We start from the raw sequence: 26,276 nt of genomic DNA on the forward strand, positions 1-26,276 counted from the left end.
CTTCAAACTGTCAGAGGAAGCTATTTTACAATGTGATCAAACCTCACTGATCTTCGTGCTTCTCTTCAGTAATTATACCAGCAACTCGTAGACAGACATCTGACCTGGTACTGACGGCTCATCACAGTACATAGTGTCAGCTGACCAACGAAAACTAATGAAGCGCAAGGTAGAGAAGACTGAAGGAAAATTCTCATGTTGGCAGGAAATGCCTGTACTCACTCAATTGTATACGAATATGGTGTGCATGAATGTATTGTTACAAAATGACAGTTTCAGACAAAAGGGACTGAATTGGTGATTACTATGTAGCAATCTTTACTTGGGAATCAGCAGTTTTCACATTTGGTTCACTACACAGCATACAAAGACAATGGAGTCTTAGACTAAAATGTGTTATTCTGACCATATAAAGTTAACAGAGAAATATTAATTTAGAAGCATTGCAAATTGCCTTAAAGACTATCAGATAAATGCTGTCCTCTGTGAAACCCACATTAGGCTTGCTGAGGGCAGAATTTAGCCCAGTACTGAAGGATTACTTTCAACCCTGCAAAATATAACCTTCTCTGCAGTGGAATGAAGTGGCTATTTATATGTACCAGCAATACTGTGAAGAGAATCCAGTTATATACCCCAAACGCCACCTAATTTATTAAATTGGAATTTGGCCAAGGCACAAGGATTAATATCCCAGATCTTTTATAAGTTGTTCTAGGATTCTGAAACACAAAACATCAGGGTCTCAATTTTGCGACTTCTCCAAAACCTCCAGTTTGTTAGTATTTTGTTAGGGCATCAGTTCACCAAAGACACACAGTAATGAGTGCAACACCACATCCTGAAGCTCTCTATGTTTTCCCAACAGCAAACTTCCCATTCTGTCACTGACGAGGTCAGTTATGACTCCAATTAATTTCTATGATCTGAAAGAGTTCTATGAACTGACGTGCTATAGCTTCTGAGGAACAGAAGACTGGATGCTATATTGACATGGTAACCACCTCCAGGATGAAAACTACAGCAATACCTAAAGCACTTTAGAGGAGAGCACACAGAACATATTGTTCAGCACTGTAATGCTGGTTTCTGAACAGAGTAAAGGAGAATATACTGCAAATGCAAAAAAAAAAAAACCCCCAAAAAACAAACAAAAGCAAAAAAACATTCACACCCCACCCCACCCAGCCTGTCCAAGGAAGATAGCAATTACTAGAGTTTAACATTCCACAAGCATTTTTGGAAGCAGCTTTTATTGACTAATGGCTTTATGACAATGGCTAGTTATGTATCTGTGAAAAAAGAATGGGGTTAACATTGTTGCAGCTGGAATAGGAGTATAAAATGCATGTTAACACTTAAGAGGACTTCTCAAGAATATCTTCACAGACATGGCTGGCTTAACGGCGATGAATTTTGACCTCTGAACAAAACCATTATGGCAAATCCAATGGATGAATCCACTGGTACCTATAAAGTCCAATATGTGGCAGCAGCTATTAGCAGATGTTTCAGAAGAAAATTAATATCCTCCATAATGCACCTACCCAATTGTCCAATGAATGCAAAAAATTTTCCTCATCCTCTAGACAACCTATTTACACTCTGAAGCATAGAATGACATTATCCTGAGTCTGCATAGCTACAACTATGAAAACAACGGGTCATAGAAATATTCTGAGAAAATGGAGAAGTTAATCATTTTTCACTATACCCTTCTTAATTTTGAGTACCTCTTCTATTTTCCTTTATAATCCTCCTTTATCTCATATAATGTTCCACTAGGGCACTAAACATCTTTGTTACCTTTTCTCTGGATCTTTCAATTTCAGCTATATCTTTCGGTGAACAATCATCTTCACAGCTACTTCAAAGGGCTAAGTTCTCCATGGATCCTATTCCCCAATCATTCAAAGCTCATCACCCTGCCTGAGACAGGTTGACTATATTTTTCCAATATACATTACTACCTGTGATTTTCATTTTTCACTATGTTATCCAATGTGTTTATGTCTATCTGGATTTCCCAATAATCTTGCATAACTGTTACTAAATGAAACAACTTCATATCTTAGGTAGCTGAACATCCCTGAATTTTGTGCTAATTTGGATTTCATTCCACATTCATCATCCGGTCCCCATCTCAGAACAGGACAAACCAAAACCCCAGATCTGAATATCCCACAACTTTGGACAAGGTTAGAGCTGAATCCGAACATGAAAATTCGAGTCCATCTTTATTCATCAGCAGACTTTGCTATCCCCTTTTTTCTCCAAATCTTTAATAACTGCATTAAATACACAGGTTCTATTACACAACCCTTTTAAAAATAGTATTTATATATAAAATGGCAAACCCAAAACCAAACATCCACCAACCCATCTACCCCGTATCTGGTGAAAGCCTGAAACAGAAAATGAAAATTTTCACCGTGCCCTGAAAGTAAAACTCAGACAATGTTTCACAAGCAGAAAGTTAAAATTGACAACTGAGAGCACTGACAGCTGCCCACAGACAATTAAATCAAAGAACTCTTTACTGAAGCACCCAACAGGCCTCATTTGTTGTGATGGTGCACAGAGAAAGAGCCATTCTCTCAAATAAACAGGTCCCACTTGGGGTTTATAGGCCATGAATACCTTGAACTACAATTGAAAAAGAATAGAAAGCCAAAGCAGTTACTGAAAAACCAGTGCAATATGTTGTCTCAGCTAATACTAGCTAACAGGCAGACTGCCACATTCCGCAAGAACTATCTTTTGAGTGGTCTTCAAGTGCATCCCTATGTAGGGCACATTCCAATAAATCAATCTAGAAGCCAAAAAAGGTTGCATAAGAGAGAGACAAAGTCTCAACTGTCCAAATAAATAAGTGATAAAAGCATCTTTAGCTGCTGATGCCAAATGAATCTTCAGGAGTGCAAAGCTCCCCAAAGTAGCAAACTTGTTGGATGTAGAGTGGACAAACCGCTCCCAATAATGGATGTCAAAATCCCCACCAACAATACACTCCAGATCACAGAATCATAGAAGATTAGGGTTGGAAGAGACCTCAGGAGGTCTGGCTTCCTATCCGCTAGTTTCATCGTTGTCTTATCCAATTAAGATCCAGGCAGCTTGCTTTCATCCACATTCCAATCTGAGTCAGGCACTGGGAAAGCTAAGACACAGACCATCTGGATCTGATGAAAGCAAGCTCTCTGAAGTCACCACTGTCCATATTAGTTTTATTATCTCTTCAAATGGTAATACAGTCAGTTTCTATAGGAGGGGTATTGAAACAAATCTTTATAGCACCTCATACTAGAGATCCCTTAGGACAGAAGGGCAGCTGCAGTTTCCCACCATCTGGGACCTCTCCAAGAAGAAATAATAGAACCAATCCAGAGGAATACTATCTGCCTCACTGTGTTCAGAAAGCATCATGGCCATTGGTATCAAAACCTGCTCACAGATGTAGCAGAATCAGCATTATCAGAATGATCAGATCTATGTATATACTAGGAAAAGGTGGGCAGCCTGTCCTTGCCAAGCTCAAGTCAAAAAACCCAACTGAAAAGCATGCAGGATGTGAGGATTCTAGTATGTTCCATATGTGCATTGCTATCATATTGTTTTCCAATAATCTCCTCCACAAAGGGAAAAAGATTAGAAATGGGGCAATAACTGGCAAGTCTGCCAGTACCAGGAAATATTTTGTTGATCTGGGGTTTTAAGCTGATAATGACAACTCCCCCCACAGGGAGTTTGGACAATCTCAACCAACAGTGAACCCAATTCCTCCTCACCTGACTATACTGGTCATGTGGAGCAAAGATCCTCTTACATGTCACAAGAAAATTTCCCTGAGAGCCTTCAGTGCTTTATACAATAAAACTGGCCTAAATTCAGCCAGAGAAGTCATGGCTATTCACATCTCCAGAAATATAGCTACACTTATGAAAGCAACTAGACAGGTCCAAATCAGACTGAAAGGAAACAGACACGATTTGAAAGATTTGACTCTGTTTCTGCATGGAGGCCCCTAAGATTCACCAGGCCGTCAACCACCTGTTCCCCTGGGTAAGAAGAAAAATATGCAGTGCCTTTCATCTACAGATCTCAAAGCACTTTACAGAGTGTACAACTATCCCCATTTTTTTCCCCCTTTTTACACAAGGAGAAACTAAGACAAAGAGTCAAGAGAGCAATATCAGACAGGAAACCAACTGAGAATAAAATCCAGTTCTCCTGACTCTCAGTACTACAGTCTTATCCACTGAATCCTGCTGCATATTGCTTGGAATTGGCAAGGTCATGATTTTCCCATTTTATTTTAGTGTTATATTATCAATGTTACATTATTAAATATAAAGCTACCACCTTTTACTCTGTTCATGAATGTGTGCAAAGTAAAGTTATTTGAAGGGAAGACTATAGTGGGGCAAAACATAAGCGCAAGACTTAAACTTTTCATGAGATGCTATGATCGCAATTTGTCACACACTTGCCTAGAACAAAAATTCTTGTGGTTTTAATGCTGCTTTTGAATGTGCTTTTAAAGAATTGTGTCAGAAAATATTATTTCCTCTCTGCTGACTGAGTGAAACAATAGTAAAGCACATGTACTGTATGCAAAAATAAATGGAGTTATTCCTTATCTAATTGCAATTAACTATCCTTTGTGATTACAAAATCATATCACCAATTTGTTAAATACAGTTGTTGCTATCTTCAGTCTGCTATTTTTTAAAACTGCTTTAAACACCAGCTATTAAATTAAAGGACTGGCATACTAAGGGGAGGGATAATAAAATGCTACATAATATATTCTACAGATTGCTTTCAATTAGTTGAATCAAATATGATCTGCTTTGTAGAAAACCTCTGAAATTACTAATGTGGCTTTGCAAAACAACAACAAAAACAAACAAAAGAAAGCATTTGTTTTATGCTTTTGGATAGGTGTTCTGTGCACTTAAAAAAAAACCCTAGAAGAACAAAACCTCTGACTTTAATTGGATAGCAGACAATCTTCTGAATCTGTCAATGCGTCAATTAAAAAAATAATGCTTCATGAGTTTGATGGCATAACAACAGTAATAACCTATCTTTCAGTATCAAAGGATTTCCCCCCCTTCAAATCTCTCTTTTAGTATTATTGGAGATCTCGTCTTCCAGTATAAATGAATTTCCCTTTAATCTCCTCCTTGAACTGCTGGATAGATACAGCCTCTTAAAAAATTCAGGATATCAGTGTAACTGTAAATTGATCTGTCTCTGTGGCAGAAGGCCAGGGGCGCTCTTCATCCAGGAAAAAGACCCAGTCTCATCGAACTTGTTTGTCAGTCAAGTGATTAATATTCATTTTCTCTAGCCACAGTATTTTCCTATTAATGAGAAAGCATTTCTGAAAGAATCATGGTACTTTATGGATGGTTTGTTCCTGGCACTATACAAAAAAGACCCATCTCCTGATCACTTCAAGACAATAAATATTTTAAGTTTTATGTTTACTAAAATAGGAAGTAGGTTATATTCAAATGCTAAAATGTGCTAATATATGACTAGTTAGTGAGAACTAGTCATTGTTAGTGTTATGGATTTATGCCGTGCATTAACAAAAAACATTCATTTTTAATGAAAAGTTGAGCATGAGCATAGTTATGACTATGCAATCTTTAAAACAGACACGTAACTCATTAGTACCAGTAGAGGAAATAATCTGTCTGGTGTGATTCTGAATTCACATAGCCTATTTGCCTTTGGCTCTTTGGTTATGAGATCTGGCATCACTTGGATTATTTCACCTAATCCATCATTAGCTTTCATGTGTCCTATATAAACCTAAATGTAACAAACCCAACTCCTCATCAATTACCACACTGAATACATTACATGTCAGTATAAAGCATACATGAATACACATGCTGTACTACATCTTTCTTTGTGAAACATCAATATTTTTAGCACCCTGTTAACGCTGCTGAATCTTCCTGTAATTTTTACCTTCCATTATGAAAGTGCAGTTCTGTACTGTTCTACTCTGTTGACATACAATACAGAGCTTTTAAAAAACCCACGAGTGCAAAGATCCACTTTTAAAAAAAATTGTCACTTTCCTTTTAACAGAACCCTGAAAGATGACCTAATTTGTTTTCCCAGACATCTGTCATCAATAAATGCTACAAACTGATTTTCTACCAGAAGAAAAATATTGGGAACATGGATAAGATAGTAACATTCACAACTGGAAATAAATGTGATAAAAATATATTAATGTGACATGCTTCCTTACTTACCAGTCTTCCACAAATATACAGAAGAAGTTTCAAATTCACTTTGTGCTTTAGCTTCCCAGATTCCAAACAGAAGAACCACAAGAACTCCAACACACCGGATTGAAATAGCAGAAGCCCCTGGACCACCGGATAAAACTGTGCCTCCCTCTCTCACCCCCATGCCTTCAGAAAGGCTGCTTCAGTGTCAAAATCTGCAGCACAAAGGGTAACCCTTGTTTGAGTAATTTTCTCCCTTTCAGAAATTCTTCATAGAGAGGGCAGAATGGAAACCTCTTCCCAGCTATTGTGCACGTCAGCTGAAAAGGAAAAACTGTTTAACACCAAGGAACAATAGAGACCTCGGTTGCTGCTGCTATTACTGCTACTGCTGCAGCTACTACTGTGGTTGTTGCTCCACTCTCTTCCATTCAGTGGTTAGTAGCAGTTTTCCATCAGCTGAGAGAGACAGCTGTCCACAGGGGGCTCCAGCTGACTGAGCAGGTTATCTTGGTCTGGGAGGCAGCAGCCGTCATTTACACCAGCTGGAGAGAGTGAGAGAGAGAGATGAGGTGAAACACAAACAACCCAATGCTGTAATAGCACTGCATATAGCAACTGCAAAATGCTGCCTTCTGCACACCTCTGGAATATCACAAGGACACATACTAATAAAAAACCATCAGGCACACTTGAGAAACAAGTAACAGCTCTTAAAAATCAATGATTTTCTAAACTTAAAATCTATGCTGGATTTTTTATTTAAAGTAACTGCATTGATATAGATGCAGTTCAGAATATACAACTTGAGCCATATTTTATTTTGGTAAAAATATATATGATATGTTTGTCAAACCATCAAAATATTTATAAATGATTATACATGCACCAAACGGAAACCTCACAAAGAGAGACCTCAGGAAACAATGAAAACCTTTTTACTGCATATTATTCAAATGAACCTGTTTCAGGTAATAACATAAAGCAGCCTGTTGAAAGAATGTAAACGGAGTACACGTTGGTGGTTATAACAGGCCTATCCTTGTGGTATCTGAGTTTAGTGTGCCTGAGAGAGACAGATTAGAAATCACAGAAGCTGATAATTAAAAGTTATTGACAATTTAATAAACCACATATCTGCACATCTAAAAACAATTAGCAATGAAGTTCTTATAAATCTATCATCTGAAAAAACTAAATTGCAGAATTAGATTTTAATTCTAGCTGGCCATCTGTTTTTCTTTTTGTTAATATATACATACGGGGAGAGTGGGAGAAACATCTTACACATGCACATGATAGAAATGTATATTTACGCATGCACATGTGCGCGCGCACACACCCCTCTTCCCTCTAGTCAGCATGCATATACATAGATATGCATACATGTGTACATGCACAAAATGTAAACTGTAAGTAATTCAAAGTACTTTGAAGACCCAGTTACCTAAGAGTTTGTAAAGAGGAAATTAAATTATACTGAAGACTTTTGATCTAAAATTTACACACTGTCAGGGATACAGGGAAGTGTGGAAAGTGACAAAGCTTTTATTTCTTTTTCAGTAGGTCTTTTTAAACAAAACTCATCCCCTACTGAACTGAAACAATAACAAGCCTGTTGGCCTAGTTCTCAACAAACTGAAAGGCAAAAGAGATGGTCTCAGAAGAGTGATCGTCACACACCAAAAAAACCACCAAAAATGCCCACTATCTGAATGCATTCTAACACCACAGCAACCACAGAGTTCTAAATGATGAAGCTACTGCTGCTGAAAGAGGAAACCTTCAGAAAGCCTCTCTTGGGATGCCTGTCATTTTGCAGAACCTTCCCAGACTCAGCCTTTTCACATGCATTAGATTAAAAGCAGCCTTGATCAAATAATTCCCAAATCCTTGCCTGTTTAAATATTCTGACATCAGAGCAAATTAGCAATGTTGAAGGTTGCAAATTTGTCTTTGTTTACTTTCCACTCTGTTATGCCTGTAAAAGGGAATTAAAGGCTCAGGGAGTCCTAGAACTGTGAGGCTGTGATTAAGAGAGATAAGCAAGTGTGGATTACTGTTCCTCAGCTGTTGAAAAACAGGCAACAATCAGGAGATTATAGGTTGATAAGGGATACATAAAAAGCCATGATCCTAACAAATGTATAGCATCCTGATGCAGGACTTGCATTACAGCTAAGGTACAGTAAAAAATGCATGTATCTCATTCATTTCTCTTCCTCACACTGTGTTGTATGTTCATTTGCAAACCACACAGAACTACTTTACTTGTGCTGTTTGGTGCACCAAAATGTAATGCTGCTTTAAACCAGGGAAGTCCTTTGAATTTATAGCTCAGGGCCATTTCATAAAGAAATCTTATGATTTACATTAGGGGACAAGTATACTCAGCATAATGAAATTTATATGTAACTTATTTCAAAATAAGATTATGAATAGATTCTCTGTTTGAGAAAATGCCTTTTATATTTAACAAGGAATCTGTGACAGTAGTTTCTGTTCTATTTTAATTACATACGTAGATAAATAGTCTACACAGTCCTTTTATTTTTCAAAGTAAAAATAGTAGCTCATAGCCAAAGTTTGTGCCAGGGAGAAGTCAGACTTACAGGGCTACAAGGCCAAGAGGGAGCCCTTTTCAAAGGCACTAAATTTAATGGAGCATGGAAGCTTTTACCCTGAGTTTATATGAATCTTGTAAGAATACCACTATACATATTTTGTACATGACCCTAGGGACACAGAGTAGCCATGCAGTTAGCACAGTACAACAAATGGGTCTGGAATTGTTTCTAATAGAAACACACATCTGTATCATGTGTGTGTCTGTGGGTGTAAATAACACACAGTCATATTTCCATCTCTATAACTATACATTCACGTTTCTGAAATTTACAAGAAGCAGACTATTGAAAGTCATATTGGCCCCAATGTGGCATACTCATTTCATTTTTGAATATGACCAACTTTTTTCAAATTATCAAACAAAAATATAAACATGTATATAAATATAAATATGCAAACAACACACATAAAATACAATAAATATGCAAAAATAATTATATCCTCAGTTTGTCCTGTCTAGCTGTGATAGATTTGGAGCTGTTCGGTAATACATTATGAATACCATATAAAGATCTGTTTTAGGGGATGTTTATGTATGAATTTACTGGGTTAACTTAACAGAGGATAGTCGGGGAGGGGGGGTGAACAAACATGAAGGGGAAGAGTAAAAATGGCTTCTGATAGATCACCCCTAGGTAAGCACTTTAGGGTTCTTAGGAGAAAATGCCCAAACTATTAGATTTGAAGATTCTATCTCCTTCTCCAGCCAACCTACAAAACTATTTTAACCAGGACAGGAAAAGGCCAGCAAACACAAAAGAACATGGGTAGCTTAAAAGAGAGAGGCCTTCTCAAGAGAGGAGGTAGTTGCTTGGGGGAAACCAGAATGAGAAACGGGGGGAAGAATCAGTTTTGTTTTAGTCTGTTTTTTCAGTAAATACATTTAGGCAAAACAGGCACAAATTCACAAAAAGTGTAGGGATCATCAAATTTTGCATTTGTGCTGAAAAAAGACTCAGCTGAAAAAAATTCACCCAGCTCTAGCATAAATGAGATAGGCATGCTATGCTACCATCAGGGGATGGTAACCGTTTAGATAAGACAGACATGCATGCAGACCGTTTTAAAATACCCTTTTTTCCTACATCCTTTTACCTACTGCCCAAACAAACAATACTTGGGTTTTGAGAAGACAGTCCAGTCACTGTATTCCATTGGTCACGTAGCTGGCATTGACATAGCTTAGATTGACTTACTGAGGTGTCTACACTGTGCTGCGTTGACGCGAGACGCTCTCCTGTCAACTTACCTTACTCCTCTCTACCTTACTCAGCCGGAGAGTGCTCTGCAATTGATTTAGCAAGTCCTCACTAGAACTGCTAAATCAACCCCTGCTACATCGATTGCAGCAGTGTCGATCCCCGGTAAGTGTAGACATGGCCTAAGAACGGGAGAATTGCAAAATTCCATCCCAAGATAGGTAAAGGCATGGGATATCTAAGAGGGCACACACAGAGAGACCAGAAAGGGGACGTGATTAAGCTAGGCCAGTTACTGTGACACAAGCCATTCAGAAACAATCAATGAAATTATATCTTGATAGTTTAAAAAAAAAAATTATGGAGTTACATTATACATTTGTCAATTAGTAAAGCTATGGTTATATTTGGGCATCTGTTATAATCCCTTGTATTCACATGTTCTTTTGGGGGTTCTTTGGCTGATATTTTCCATGATTAGTCTTCACTCATTTTTGTGTTGTGAAAAGATGTATCAATTTTTCCACTCCAGAAAAATATTTAAAAGGTTTTGGAACAAGGATACCGAACTGTAGTTCACAAGAATCTTAGAAGTTGAAACTTTACAAGTTTGTATCCTATATGTTGTTATAATCTCTACATACTTCCCTCTTACTCCTCTCAAAAATACCCTCAGTAGTTTCAAATAATTTTTGTAAATGAGCACAACAAAATTTCCATTAAGTTTGGAGGTCTGCATCAGACAATCAATGGTCCAGAATTTCCCTCTCAGTGATGTACGTTTATGACACTTTATTTGGAATTGAACCTTCATTCTTATATGTATGTGCAGTGTGGAAGAGTCTTCATATTGTAAGAACTGCAACTTTTGAATTGCTGATTTTAATTGTTTCAGTTTACAACCTGAATGTAACTTTTTGTATTTGTAAACTAGAATGGGCATTGTAATGTGTCAATTTATTTAAGATACTCAAATGACCAAACTAACTGTTATAGGTCAAAGAGTACATTTTAGATTATCCCTTTTATTGGATTAAGGCTTGATTAAGCTCTGAAACACACAGGCGTCTTCTCATATCCTGAAACATAGGCCCTTGACAGTGCAAAGTTGACCTAAAAGGGTATCTAATGACATGAAGTGCCAGCAACCTCTGGTCCACTGGGGGAACCTGTAGCCAACCTACATAGATGCCAAAGTGGGTTATGCTAATGAAGCATGGATTAGGGTTTAGCATATCCATGGGCAACCTCAGTCACAGGTGCAGCTTAAAGCTACCCTCCCTCTGGCAGAAGCTCTTTAGAAACAATGGTCTTGACTCAGACAAGCACATTTTGCATTCTCCTGCTCAGAAGAGATAAGTCAAGCCTTTAATACTTTATTGTTCATTAACCTAATAAAAAGGATCATTTCCATCATTTTGCTCTTTTGTCTAATTGGCCAATGATCCCTCTCTTTTGGGCCACAGTCCAAAAATTAGAACTTCAAGATTAAACTGCATTTAAACTGCATTTTAAGTGGTTCTCAACCTTTACCACAGTAGGACACCCCTTACCTCATAACCCTCTTCCCATCTGGCTATCTTGTTGGGACTGCCGTCCCATTTAGCAATACGGGAAGGCAAGGGTGATCATGACTCACGCTACTTGTTCATAATCCCCAGGTCAAGAACTCATGGTCTAACATGAGAAACCTAATTTGTCATAGTTACATAAGTTTTACGTGTTCCAAAATAAAATGTTTAAATATACCCAGAAAAGACAAGGTTATACAAACAAAATCACAAACATTAGTCTCTGTCAACCCTTCACATGGTTATACTACCAATGTCATTACCACACTTCAGGACACTAACTTATGAGTCCCAGTGGAGAAAAGGTGGATATATATTCAGAGATATTCATTTGTGCAAGACAATAGAAATATGGGCAAACTCTATGAACTTCCCAGGTAAATGATTGACAAAGGATACTGAGAGGAGTAACCTCTTGTTTTATAGAAAGCCATGTGATTAAAGTTAAAACCTTTTATGAAAATATAGCAGATTTTAACCACGGAGTATCATAAGAAGACATATAAAGTTAGCAAGTCCTGCTAGATCATTGTTTCTTTTTTATTGCTTTTTAAATAAAGAGCAGTTTATGTATTAAACATTACAAATTGTTGCATGATAAAGATTTCATAGAGGTGAAGGCCAGAAGGAACAATTAGAACATCTAGTCTCACCTCCTATACATCACAGACCATTACATTTCATCCAGACAATCCTATATTGAGACCAATGACTTGAGCGAGACTACAACATTTCAGTCCTCAGGAGACTGAATGGTTGTTTGCCACAGGCAGAGAACAAGAGAGATTGAAGTGCCACAAATGCCCAATTCCCCTACAAGGCAAGATATGCCCAGATGATCCTAGCAGGCAAGCTATGCTGCAGAAGGAGGCGCACACACACACAAAAAAGTTTCCTACTAGTCTGACCTGCGGGAAAATTCTTTTCTGACCCCAAATCTAGCAATCACCATGACCCTGAGCAAATGAGCAAGATATACCAACTAAGAATGTGAGAAAGAGGTGTCACCACAGAGAACTGGTCCACTCCATCTGGTATCCTGTCTCCAGCTGTGGCCTATCCCTGGTGCTTCAGAGTAAGGCAAAAAACAAAAACAGACAATCACACCATTTCTCAAACATCAAGCAGTTATGCTGTGATAAATGAAGGGGGGGAGGAGGTAGCTCCCTGTTGTGAATGCACAGCCAGCCAGTTGCTATAAAATCCATCTTTGTAGCTATTCTCTAATTGCTCTACCTGTAAAGGATTAAAAAGTCTCACTGCTATGCATAGGAAAAAGGAAGTGAGTGGGCACCTGGCCAAAAGAGCCAATAGGAAGGCTAGAACTTTTTAAAATTGAAACAAGACTCCCCTTTTGTCTGTTGGTTGTTGTTCTCGGGGAGAGGCAGACAGGGAGCAGTTATGCTGTGAGAAGCTTGGGCCAGGTATGAAAAATCATCGGTATTATACTTAGAAACTACTTATTTGCAACCCAAGATATGTAAGTAGATCAGAACATAAGAATGGCCATACTGGGTCAGACCAAAGGTCCATCCAGCCCAGTATCCTGTCTACCGACAGTGGCCAATGCCAGGTGTCCCAGAGGGAGTGAACCTAACAGGTAATGATCAAGTGATTTCTCTCCTGCCATCCATCTCCACCCTCTGACAAACAGAGGCTAGAGACACCTTTCCTTACCCATCCTGGCTAATAGCCATTAATGGACATAACCTCCATTAATTTATCTAGTTCTCTTTTAAACCCTGTTATAGTCCTAGCCTTCACAACCTCCTCAGGCAAGGAGTTCCACAGGTTGATTGTGCGCTGTGTGAAGAACTTCCTTTTTTTTTTTTTTTTTTTAAACCTGCTACCCATTAATTTCATTTGGTGGCCCCTAGTTCTTATATTATGGGAACAAGTAAATAACTTTTCCTTATTCACTTTCTCCACACCACTTTTTGACTACCACTACACACTGCGTGGACATCTTCAGAGAACTATCCACGATGACTCCAAGATCTCTTTCCTGATTAGTTGTAGCTAAATTAGCCCCCATCACATTGTATGTATAGTTGGGGTTATTTTTTCCAATGTGCACTGCATTAAATTTCATTTGTCATTTTGTTGCCCCATCACTTAATTATGTGAGATCTTTTCGAAGTTTGCATTGGTCTTAACTATCTTGAGCAGTTTAGTATCATCTGCAAACTTTGCCACCTCACTGTTTACCCCTTTCTCCAGATCATTTATGAATAAGTTGAATAGGATTGGTCTTAGGACTGACCCTTCGGGAACACCACTAGTTACGCCTCTCCATTCTGAAAATTTACCATTTATTCCTACCCTTTTTTCCCTGCCTTTTAACCAGTCCTCAATCCATGAAAGGATCTTCCCTCTTACCCCATGACAACTTAATTTACGAAGGAAATGTCTAGAAAGACAGAATTAGGTTTATTTCCTTTTATTTCTTAATGGCTTGTGGACTCCTTTGTGCTAACCCCAGATGCTTTTGTTTTGCTTGTAACCTTTAAACTGGACCTCAAGAGAGCTATTCTTGATGCTTAATCCTTGTAGTTTTTTTTAAATCTAGCAAAAGCCTAAATTTCTAGATATATTTTCTTTTTTTTATTAATAACATTTACCTTATTAAAGAACAGAATTGAATTTTTGTGTTTTAAGAGGTTTGTGCACATGTTGTTCAATTAGCTGGTGGCAACAGCTGATTTCTTGTTTTGTTTCTCAGCTCTTCCACGGAGTGGGGTGGGGTGAAAGGGCTTGAAGATACCCTACAGGAAGGAATTCCCAAGTGCGCCTTCCTGGGTTGTCAAAAGGGTTTGGCACTTGGGTGGTGGCAGCATCTACCAATCCAAGGTCAGAGGAAAGCTGTAACCTTGGGAGTTTAATACAGGCCTGAAGTGGCAAGTATAAATTTTTAGGGTCCTTGCAGGCCCCCACCTTCTGCACTCGAAGTGCCAGAGTGGGGAATCAGCCTTAATATGAGCAGTGGGGGAGGGAGAGAGGAATTCCTTCCTGACCTCTGCAACTGACTGTAGTAGGGGATTTGATTGTGGTCACTGTTCTAAATGCAGAGCTGCAAGCGTTAAGAGCATGTACAAGGAAATGCAAACAATCCTGTTCTCCCCATGGCTCATGAACGATGGGAATGAACAGGGGGACACACTCACAGGTTAATAATAGATTCCAAGACCAAAAGCGTCCACTATCATCATCTAGCCTGTCCCACAGGCTGTAGAATTTCTCCCAGAAGATGGATTAAACCATATCTTTTACAAAGATATTTAATCTCACCTTAAAGATGCTGGTGAATTATTCCAGTGTTTAAACTAGCTTTACTGCTAGGAAATCATATCTTATTTCAAGGTGGAAATTGTCTAACTTCATCTTCCAGTCATTGGCTCTTATGCATTTTCTGGCAGGATTAGAAAACTCCACTATCAGATATCTTTTCCAAGTGTAAGTGCCTATTCACAGTGATCAAAGCATCTCTCCGGGCATGTCTACACAGCAATTAAACGCTGCTGGCTGGCCCGTGTCAGCAGAAGCGGATTAAGAACACAAAGAGCATTTGGGCCTCCTACATTCCAGGGGTGCCGGAACTAAGGCTGGAGTCCTGGGGGCCATGCCCCCCCTTTAAAAGTAGAAGGCCTATGCCTGCCCACTTTTTAACTTGGGCAAAGTAGCCTCGGGTAGGTGCGGAGTGGCAGCAGCTGGGGCTGCACTTTGCGGCAGGGTACATGATAAGGTGATCAGCTTCCCTGTCACGAAGTGCAGCCCCTGCTAGTAGCACCAGCTTCTTCCCAGTGCAGGGGGGAAAGGGAAAGGACCAAGGTGGGCCTTAGCACCCTCCCACCATGGTGCTCCACCCCCTGCTCCTCTTCTTCCCCCCCCCCCCCAAGGCCCCACCCCATTGCCAGGCTAGAAGCCAGAGCCAGGCAGTGGTAAGAGCCACTCAGGGATCCCAGGCCACTGTGGGGAGCCCCGGTCCCTCCACCTGCCCTGGGTGGCTCTTACCATGGCCTGGCTCTGGCTTCCAGCCTGACCAAGGGGCGGGGCCTCAGTGGGAAGTAGAGAGCGGAGTCCCAGGCAGTAGAGGAGGAGCAGGGCCACAGTTCCTGCAGCAGTGGCTTCCCCACTTCTACACAGGTTCCGGGGCTCCTGCGGGGCCCCCCAAATTGGCTGGGGACCCTGGGCATGGGCTATAAGGAGGAAATTTTGTTAAACCAGTAACATGCCTAAACCACTGCCCAGCAACTGAAATACCAATTTTTATGCTTATTGCTGAAATCAACTGTAAGGCCTTTGTAGCAGCCTTAACACAACTAACAGATCAGGAGGAGAGGGAGACGTGAGTGACCACACAGAGTAACCATGACCTTGTGCCCTCCTGACTTGAGTTTTTTCCAAAGCATGTGGTTTTGCAAGATGGAAATTCTGGCAATGGTTAACTATTGCTATGTGAAATATAGCTGGTTAACTGATGGAAAACGACAGGGTAGAAAACTCCACACTTGCAAAAAAAAAAAAACTTGCTGAGCAGAAGCTAAGGTTTTTTAGGGTTTTATTTTTTATTTATTTGGATGAACAAGCTATGTTATACTAACAAACTGCATATAAAAAGAGGAAGAAACCTGAGCTCGATGGACACTTGGACACCTGTGAAGTGCCCCTGCATACAGAAGGCTGGCCACTGGACGTCTACAGTTATCCACTCGAGACCTCCTCAAGACCCTGGGTAAATCTGATTCTGGGGTAATTGGAGGTGCTCTACTAACCTGTTGCGGACGTGTGTAAGTGCCGGAGACTAAATAAAGTAGAAGCTTTGAGTGAAAGCCCTTTTGTTTGCCTGTTTGCATCAACTATCAGCTGGACGGCCGTGTTCCCATTGACTGATCTCCTGCCACCGCCTTGCAAAGAGTAAAGTTATCAAGAGCTTTCGGCTCAGCAAAAACCTGATTAACAGGGCCCAATGGACCCATGCGTTAATCTGCCACTGCATGTCAGCTGACTCGGGCTTAGGCGGCAGGGCTGTCAAAATGAAGTGTAGACATTTGGGCTCCAGCTAGGAGGGAGAGTCCCTCTGAGCTTGAATCAGCTGACATGGGCCAGCTGGTGCTGTTTAATTGCAGCATAGACATACCCTCAGTGTTCTCTTTGATAAGCTACATTGAGCTCGTTAGGCCTCAAATTGTAAGGCTTGTTTTCTAGACCCTGGATCATTTTTGTGTCTTCTTTGAACTTGCTCCAGTATTTCCACATCCTTTGTGAAGTGTGGACACCAGCACTGAACACAGTATTCTAGTAGCAGTCTTACCAATAAACAGGATGCATCCGAAGAAGTGGGCTGTAGCCCACGAAAGCTTATGCTCAAATAAATTGGTTAGTCTCTAAGGTGCCTGTTCTTTTTGCGGATACAGACTAACACGGCTGCTACTCTGAAACCAGTCTTACCAATGTTATATACAAAGGCAAAATCACTTTGCTACCTCTACTTGATATTCTCCTTTGCATACATCCAAATATCGCACTAGCCCTTTTGCCACAGCATTGAACTGAGACTTCACATTCAGGCGGTTATCTACGACAGTGGCTCTTACCCTCTTCAGACTACTGTACCTCTTTCAGGAGTCTGATTTGTCTTGTATACCCCCAAGTTTCACCTCACTTAAAAACTACTTTCTTACAAAATCAGACATAAAAATACAAAAGTATCACAGCTACACTATTACTGAAAAATTGCTTACTTTCTAATTTTTACCATATAACTATAAAATAAATCAATTGGAATATAAATATTATGCTTACATTTCAGTGTATAATATACAGAGCAATAGAATCATGTCACTGTCTGTATGAAATTTGGTTTGTACTGACCTTGCTAGTGCTTGCTGCCTGTTATAAAACTAGGCAAATATCTAGATGAGTCAATGCACCCCCTGGAAGGCCTCTGCATACCACCCGGGGTACACGTACACCTGGTTGAGAACCACTGACCTATGATAACCCCTAAGTCCTTTTCTGGGTCACTGCTTTCCAAGACAGTCTCCCATCCTACAAATATAACCTGGGTTATTGGTTCCCAGAGGTATTACTTTGCACAGGGCTGTATTAAAAATGCATTTTGTTGGATAGTGGCCATTTAACCAGATGATTCAGATCACTAACAATAACCTGTTTTCCTCATTATCTATTACCCCACTAATCTTTATGTCGCCTGCAAACTTTACCAGCAAAGATTTTACATCATTGCCTAGATTGTTGATAAAAATATTAAAATAGCCAAGAACCAAGAACTTATCAGTGGGGAACCCCATTAGTACTGTGCCCGGTCATTGATATCTCCCCATTAACAAGTGATTTTGAGATTTGTCATCTAGCCAGTTTTTAATTAATCTAATCTGGACCCTGTTTATTCCAAATAACACAATTTTTAAAATCAAAGTATCATCTGGTACTAAGTCAGATGCCTTGGAGAAATCAAAGTATAATATAATACAGCTGCATACATCAAACAAACCTGTAATCTTGTCAAAAATAGATAACAGGTATGTTTAACAAGGCCCTACCTTCCATGAAACTATGCTGACTGGCATTAATTATATTTTTAGCCTCAAATTCTTTGTTGATAGGGTCCCAAATTAATCATTCCAGGATTTTCCCTGGGATAGATATCCAAACTATAATAATACCCTGTCTGATCCCTTTCACCCTTTTTAAATACTGAAACTATATTAGTAGTCTTCCAATTCTTCCAAATATCCCCAATTTTCCAAGATGTGATAAAAATAAACATCAGTGGTTCAGAGAGTTCCTCAGCTAGTTCACTTAAGACTAGGGTTTCCACATCTCCAGGAATTAAAGATTAATTAGCATTAGTATATAGACCATTAAAACTGTGTTCCTTACATAGAATATCAGGGTTGGAAGGGACCTCAAGAGGTCATCTAGTCCAACCCCCTGCTCAAAGCAGGACCAATCCTCAACTAAATCATCCCAGCCAGGGCTTTGTCAAGCCTGACCATAAAAACCTCTAAGGAAGGAGATTCCACCACCTACTTAAGTAACCCATTCCAGTACTTCACCACCCTCCTAGTGAAAAAGTTTTTCCTAATATCCAACCTAAACCTCCCCCACTGCAACTGGAGACTGTTACTCCTTCTGTCATCTGGTACCACTTAAAACAGTCTAGATTCATTCTCTTTGGAACACCCTTTCAGGTAGTTGAAAGCAGCTATCAAATCCCCCCCCCCCCATTCTTCTCTTCTGCAGACTGAACAATCCCAGTTCCCTCCGCCTCTCCTCATAAGTCATGTGCTCTAGCCCCTGAATCATTTTTGTTGCCCTCCGCTGGACACTTTCCAATTTTTCCACATCCTTCTTGTAGTGTGGGGCCCAAAACTAGACTCAGTACTCCACATGAGGCCTCACCAATGTCAAATAGAGGGGAATGATCACATCCCTCGATCTGCTGGCAATGCCCTTACTTATACAGCCCAAAATGCCATTAGCCTTCTTGGCAACAAGGGCACACTGTTGACTCATATCCAGCTTCTCGTCCACTTAACCCCTAGGTCCTTTTCTGCAGAACTGCTGCCTAGCTATTCGGTCCCTAGTCTGTAGCAGGGGATGGGATTCTTCCATCCTAAGTGCAGGACTCTGCACTTGTCGTTGTTGAACCTCACCAGATTTCTTTTTGCCCAATCCTCTAATTTGTCTAGGTCCCTCTGTATCCTATCCCTACCCTCCAGTGTATCTACCACTCCTCCCAGTTTAGTGTCATTTGCAAACTTGCTTAGGGTGCAGTCCACGCCATCCTCCAGATCATTAATAAAGCTATTGAACAAAACCGGCCCCAGGACCGACCCTTGGGGCACTCCGCTTGATACTGGCTGCCAACCAGACATGGAGCCATTGATCACTACCCGTTGAGCCCGACGATCCAGCCAGCTTTCTATCCACCTTATAGTCCATTTATCCGGCCCATACTTCTTTAACTTGCCGGCAAGAATACTGTGGGAGACCGTATCAAAAACTTTGCTAAAGTCAAGGAATAACACATCCACTGCTTTCCCCTCATCCACAGAGCCAGTTATCTCGTCATAGAAGGCAATTAGGTTAGTCAGGCATGACTTGCCCTTGGTGAATCCATGCTGACTGTTCCTGATCACTTTCCTCTCCTCTAAGTGCTTCAGAATTGATTCCTTGAGGACCTGCTCCATGATTTTTCCAGGGCCTGAGGTGAGGCTGACTGGCCTGTAGTTCCCCGGATTCTCCTCCTTCCCTTTTTTAAAGATGGGCACTACATTAGCCTTTTTCCAGTCATCTGGAACCTCCCCCAATTGCCATGAGTTTTCAAAGATAATAGCCAATGGCTCTGCAATCACATCTACTAACTCCTTTAGCACCCTCGGATGCAGCGCATCCGGCCCGATGGACTTGTGCTCATCCTGCTTTTCAAAATAGTCCATGCCCCTAAGTGCTTGGATTTGTCATATACATGATGCCTGGAGGCCAGCTTGCATATTTGGATGTTTGTACCTTGATTGCCCATCTATAACTCTCCTCCTGTATGGTCAGTTTAAAGCCCTCACAACTACCCTACCTAGTGTATCGTCCAGGAGATTGGTACCCTATTAGTTAGATGGAGGTCCTCAAAACCATATAATCCCCTCTCTCCATAGTAGGTCCCCAGTGCTTCCCCCTACACCACTTAACTAACTGTTCACCTCCAGTATCTTCACCTTCTTTTCTCTCAAAGGACAGGAAGGATTTCTGAAATCATATTCTTCTCCTTCAGCTCCCTTCTCAGATCCTTGAGGTCTTCCAGGATCTGTGGAGTGGTGCCTGATGTGGTGTCATTGCTGCCAAAGGAATCTCTCCTGCTGATCTCACAATCCTATTTAGTGTTGCAGCGCTGTCCTTCGTCTTCATTGTGGAAGGCAGAACACTGTCCTTCCATCCCTTGCAGAATGTTCTGTTCCTTCTTCTTAGCATGGAGTCCCTAATCAGGACCGACCAGTTGTGAATGTTTTCTTGGGCTTGTCCATCTTGTATGAGCTGCACAGCAGTTCTCAGTTCTTTCTTCCACTATCTGGTCCTTTCCTCTGATTGGTTCTTGCAGGTTGTTCTCTATGTTACTCAGTGCCTGGAAGTGATTCAGTGCTTCCAGCTCTGAACATAGCCTCCATCTTCTCCTATTTTTGATGGTGACAAATTTCCAGTCTTCTCCACTGCTCTGGGGTCTACTATGTTACTAACTGGATCTGTGTATCCAGGAAATCCTTTACATTCCTGTAGCAGTGTGGGACTCACCCCTGCGGCGCCTTCTGATGATTGTCTCCTGGAATTAGCTCTGCCAGCATTGGAGCGCCCTCTGCAGGCCGGTGATCCGCCTTGCCTCTGGCCCTCGTGTCCCTCCCAGACCCGGTGCCCTTGTACCTGGGGTGCTGCCCCCTAGCAGTAACTCCTCAGTCTTAGGGTCTCCCCTCCCCAGGGAGCCCCCACCCACCAGTCCCACCTCGCCGCAGTATAAGGCTACTGCCAGTCATCCTCTTGCCCCACGCCCTGGGGCAGACTTCAGTATCAGCCTACTCATCACTGGCAAGGTTGGGTTTGAACCTGCTGCCTTGGCCTACCCCTGGGCTGCCCTCTGCAACCCCCAGTATCCTTTGGCCTTCTGCTAGGCCGCAGCCTGGGGTTTTCCCACACTGGAGCTCCCCAGCTCCTCTGCCTTTCCCCAGCCCTGCTCCACTCAGGTACCCAGTCTCTAGCTCCCTGCAGCCAGGCCCATCTCCATCTACAGCTAGAGAGAGTCTTTTTGTCTGCCCCTGGCTTCCCTGCCTTTATAGGGCCAGCTAAGTTTGTTTGGGGCGTGGCCCCAGCTGCAGCCACTTCCCCCAATCAGCTCAGCCTAAAAGCTGCTTTCTCCAGCCACAGCCCCTTCCCAGGGCTGTTTTTAACCCCCCTGGACTGGAGCGGGGTAACCAACTCACTACAATTCCTTATATCTCACAAAGTGGTCAGCTGTTTTTAACAACCACAAACCTTCTCCATCAGGACCTCCAGCTTGTACTTCATGCAGACAAAGTCTCCTCTGCCTTCAGGCAGAAAGCAGAACATGACACATCTAATACAAGTCACAAATTCTCCATCTTTGTTGCTGGGGTGAAGCTGTACCTATAAAGCAAAGCCCCCAAACTTCCTCCTACAAACTCCCATGGAAATTCCACCTTTACCTGCTCCCTATTTGCTATTCTAATGTTCGCTGTTGTCTATGTAGCTATGTCTACACATGAAGCTAGGGCTGTGATTCCCAGATTGCATAGACATACTCATGCTAGCTCTCATTGAGCCACCACACTAAAAATAGTAGAGTAACCACGGTGGCATGGGCAGCAGTGAATAGAAGCACAGGCTAGCTGTAACTGTGTATGTACCCACGGGGTTCAGGTGGGTTTGTACTCAGAACAGCTAGCCGGTCCTGCCATTCGCCACTGCCTGTACTACTGTGGCTACACTACTGTTTTTAGTGTGTTAGCTCCATGAGAACTAGCACGAGTACACCCAGGGCTGGCTCTACCATTTTTGCCACCCCAAGCAAAAAAAAAAACAACAACAACAAAAAAAAAAACACACCACCATTGTGCCGCCCCAAGAATGGATGGAATGCTGCCCCTTAGCATGTGCCGCCCCAGGCACGTGCTTCCTCCGCTGGTGCCTGGAGCCAGCCCTGAATACATCTACATTAGTTGGCAATCACACCCCTAGCTCCAAATGCAGGCATACCCTTAAAAAAAAGAAGAACAGGAGGACTTGTGGCACCTTAGAGACTAACAAATTTATTAGAGCATAAGCTTTCGTGGACTATAGCCCACTTCTTCGGATGCATATAGAATGGAACATATATTGAGGAGATATATATACACACATACAGAGAGCATAAACAGGTGGGAGTTGTCTTACCACCTCTGAGAGGCCAATTAATTAAGAGAAAAAAACTTTTGAAGTGATAATCAAGCTAGCCCAGCACAGACAGACAGTTAGATAACAATTGATATGCAAACTAGACACAATCAACTCCGGTTTGAATAAGGACTGGGAATGGTTGGGCCATTACAAACATTGAAATCTATCTCCCCTTGTAAGTATTCTCACACTTGTTATCTAACTGTCTGTCTGTGCTGGGCTAGCTTGATTATCACTTCAAAAGTTTTTTTCTCTTAATTAATTGGCCTCTCAGAGGTGGTAAGACAACTCCCACCTGTTTATGCTCTCTGTATGTGTGTATATATATCTCCTCAATATATGTTCCATTCTATATGCATCCGAAGAAGTGGGCTATAGTCCACGAAAGCTTATGCTCTAATAAATTTGTTAGTCTCTAAGGTGCCACAAGTCCTCCTGTTCTTCTTTTTGCGGATACAGACTAACACGGCTGCTACTCTGAAACCAGGCATACCCTTAGTTACTCCATGCAGTTCTTACATTCCACAGATGATCTCCCGGGGAGTCAAAGCGAGTCTCTCTGCTCCTTATCTTGCTCCCTGCAGGATTATATTCCACAGGCCATCTGCCTGGGAGTTGCATTTGCCTGAACTAGGTTCTTTCCCCGGACCTAGGGTTACTTACAGAAGCCTACCTACTCCCTGCTGCTCTCCAGATAGGAGACTATAACACACATTGTGTGGCAATTATGCAGAGAGCCAAACCTAGAAAGTAAGCACAAGACACACATTTCTTAGCCAGCAGGTAAGAAAAGCTGGCTTACAAAGAATTTTCCTGCATGTGCTTGTGAAAGCTTCAGAGTCTTCTTCTCCCCTGGCAATATTATTTATATACATGCATGTATACACACTCACACTTTACATTAAACACACACACACACACACACACACACACTATGACAGAACCAACAAATAGAGGAAGACCAGAATATGATTGAAACTCATTTGGATAAAAATTGCTTTCCTTCTTGAATCATATGGGAAATAGCATCTAGAGCATTAGACTTGCCTTTGCGAATCACATTTGCTTCAGTTTAATTTATTTCCAAAAGCAGCAATTTTCATTTTAAATAAACAAACCGTAGTGGCATGAATGGCATAAAAGGGACAAGTGCTGCCAATAATAAAAGTACAACCAAATATTTGTCCAAAAAAAGCTTCACAGAAGCAGTGTGTTTGTACATCATATGTCCATCTGGTTATAATGTTAATTTCTAAACAGGCAGCATGTTGCCACTTACTGAGGAGGCTAGTCTTTCATTTCTTTTGCATCTCCCAAAATAATTATTTTTTTCTTCAGTTTTCAACATGCAATTATTTATTTTGCCACACAATTAAGGGAAGTACTGCGTCTTTCCTGTATTCATAATATTCTGAACAATGGAGTAGAAAACTACTTACAATTTTAGTCTCTCCACATCACACTGATTACGTAACCATTCTTCTGTATATCCCACTCCGACTGATTCAGTGTGCTAGATACTTTTTTTTAATTTTAGGCACAACCCTGAGCAAAATGTTGTACATAAATTGCACAACCCCAGAGAGGCATTTTGCCTCAGACCCTTCCCGCTCCCCCCACGACGCAACTGCTTCCCTGCTTCTCTCTTGTCCTGAGTGGCTAGAAGACAGTAGTAATTTCCTGATGACCTATATCAATAGCAAATGATGATGCCCCCCACATGCCACCCCTCCATGTTGGTCAGCAAGTAAGGGTGTGGAATCAAGGTTCCTTTTCCAGTTTATGGCCCACCTGCTTTTGGGATGAGAAGAGAAGTTAGTAGGTATGCAACATTTGCTTATTTTATGTGCCCAGACCCAAAGTCCAGGTAGCCCACACAATGGTTTAAATAAGAGTTTTTGCTTTCCCTTCTTTACTTGTGTGGTTGCATAGTCCAAGTCCCATTCTATTCCTGTATTTGGTGAAGGTCAGTCTCTGTTGCACATATTTTAGGGTAGAAAGGAATCTGCTAGAGTAGGATCTATAAAAAAAAAAAACATTGCTTGGTTTTGATATCTTCATCCTAGAATGCAGTACACAGTGCTCTCTTAGTGGTTGCTCCAGGCTTTTAAGCACTATTCATTGCTCAGTGGGAATATATGCATGATGTGTTTTTTGTGTCAGTGTTATTTAGCCCAGTGAGTGAAACAATAGAGAAAGTGGAATGGGTGGACAAACATATTAACAAAACTATGCAACAGTTATCTTTTAAAATCTGTCAGGGTCCATTTTTGAGGTCTAAAACATAATCTAGTCATGCTGTCCAAATCTCGTAGCCAAAGAAAGAAAAATAGTTACCCAAATGGACAAAAAGTATTATTTGAGGGATACAGTATACGTGGCCTCTAGGTGTCACACTTGACCATGTTTAGATCAGAATAAATTGTTCATGCGTTTTCCCATTATTTCAGGACAGGTAAGGGGGATGCCTGTGTCATTTTTGCCTTTGAAAGTGTAGCATTTAGCCTTTTCTTTTCCCCTAACTTGTTATTCATTTCGTCAGCTAAAAAAGAAGGCAAGCTGCTGCCTCTCTCACACTGTTATCATCCAGTTTTTATTTTGCCCTGTATAACAAAGGCATGTGTTTGTTGTTAAAAACAAAGGCAGCACAATGTTTGTTTAAATTACATGATCCTGCTTTTTTCTTCCTTAAACTTGGTGAATATCTGAGGAAACTTAAGTGGTATATGGTAAGTAGGTGAGCGCAGCAGGGGGTAAGGAAGAATGACCACATCCAAGAAGTGTTAGGAAAAGGATATCAGTTTGTACATAAACTGAAGAACAACCATACTGGTTCAGACCAAAGGTCCATCTTCCAACAGTGGCCACTGCCAGGTGCCCCAGAGGGAATGAACAGAACAGGTAATCAAGTGATCCATCCACTGTTGCCCATTCCCAGCTTCTGGCAAACAGAGGCTAGGGACACATCCCTGCCCACCCTGGCTAATAGCCATTGATGGACCCATCCTCCATTAATTTATCTAGGTTTTTTTTAACCCTGTTAGTGTCTTGGCCTTCACAACATCCTCTGGCAAGGAGGTTCAGAAGTTGACTGTGCGTTGTGTGAAGAAATACTTCCTTTTATTTGTTTTAAACCTGCTGCCTATTAATTTCATTTGGTGACCCCTAGTTCTTGTGTTATGAGAAGTAGTAAACAATAATTCTTTATCTACTTTCTCTAAACTAGTCATGACTTTATAGACCTCAATCATATCTCCCCTTAGGCGTCTCTTTTCCAAGCTGAAAAATCCCAGTCTTATTAATCTCTTCTCATATGGAACCTGTTCCATACCCCAATCATTCTTGTTGCCCTTTTCTGAACCTTTTCCAGTTCCAATATCTTTTTGAGATGGGATGACCACGTCTGGATGCAGTATTCAAGATGTGGGTGTACCATGGATTTATATAGAGGCAATATGATATTGTCTATCTTATTATCTATCCCTTTCTTAATGATACGCAACATTGTTAGCTTTTTTGACTGCTGCTGCAAAATTGAGTGGATGTTTTCAGAGAACTATCCACAATGACTCCAAGATATCTTTCTTGAGTGGTAACAGCTAATTTAGACCCCATCAATTTATATGTATAGAGGGGATTATGGTTTCCAATGTGCATTA

General features: G+C 41.0%; 1 protein-coding gene across 1 annotated transcript in view; it reads right to left on the reverse strand.

Moving 5' to 3' along the window:
• The window catches only part of THSD7A (thrombospondin type 1 domain containing 7A), a 539,203-nt gene that overhangs the window by 358,098 nt on the left and 154,829 nt on the right, over positions 1–26,276 (reverse strand). The window contains exon 3 of the mRNA XM_042856716.2: positions 6,282–6,802. Within this exon, the coding sequence (XP_042712650.2) occupies positions 6,282–6,441 (160 nt within the window). The 5' untranslated portion in view covers positions 6,442–6,802. The remainder of the gene's footprint in view (positions 1–6,281; positions 6,803–26,276) is intronic.

The sequence above is a fragment of the Chrysemys picta genome, chromosome 2 (genome assembly GCF_011386835.1).
Source record: "Chrysemys picta bellii isolate R12L10 chromosome 2, ASM1138683v2, whole genome shotgun sequence".
NCBI classification, from domain to species: domain Eukaryota; kingdom Metazoa; phylum Chordata; order Testudines; family Emydidae; genus Chrysemys; species Chrysemys picta.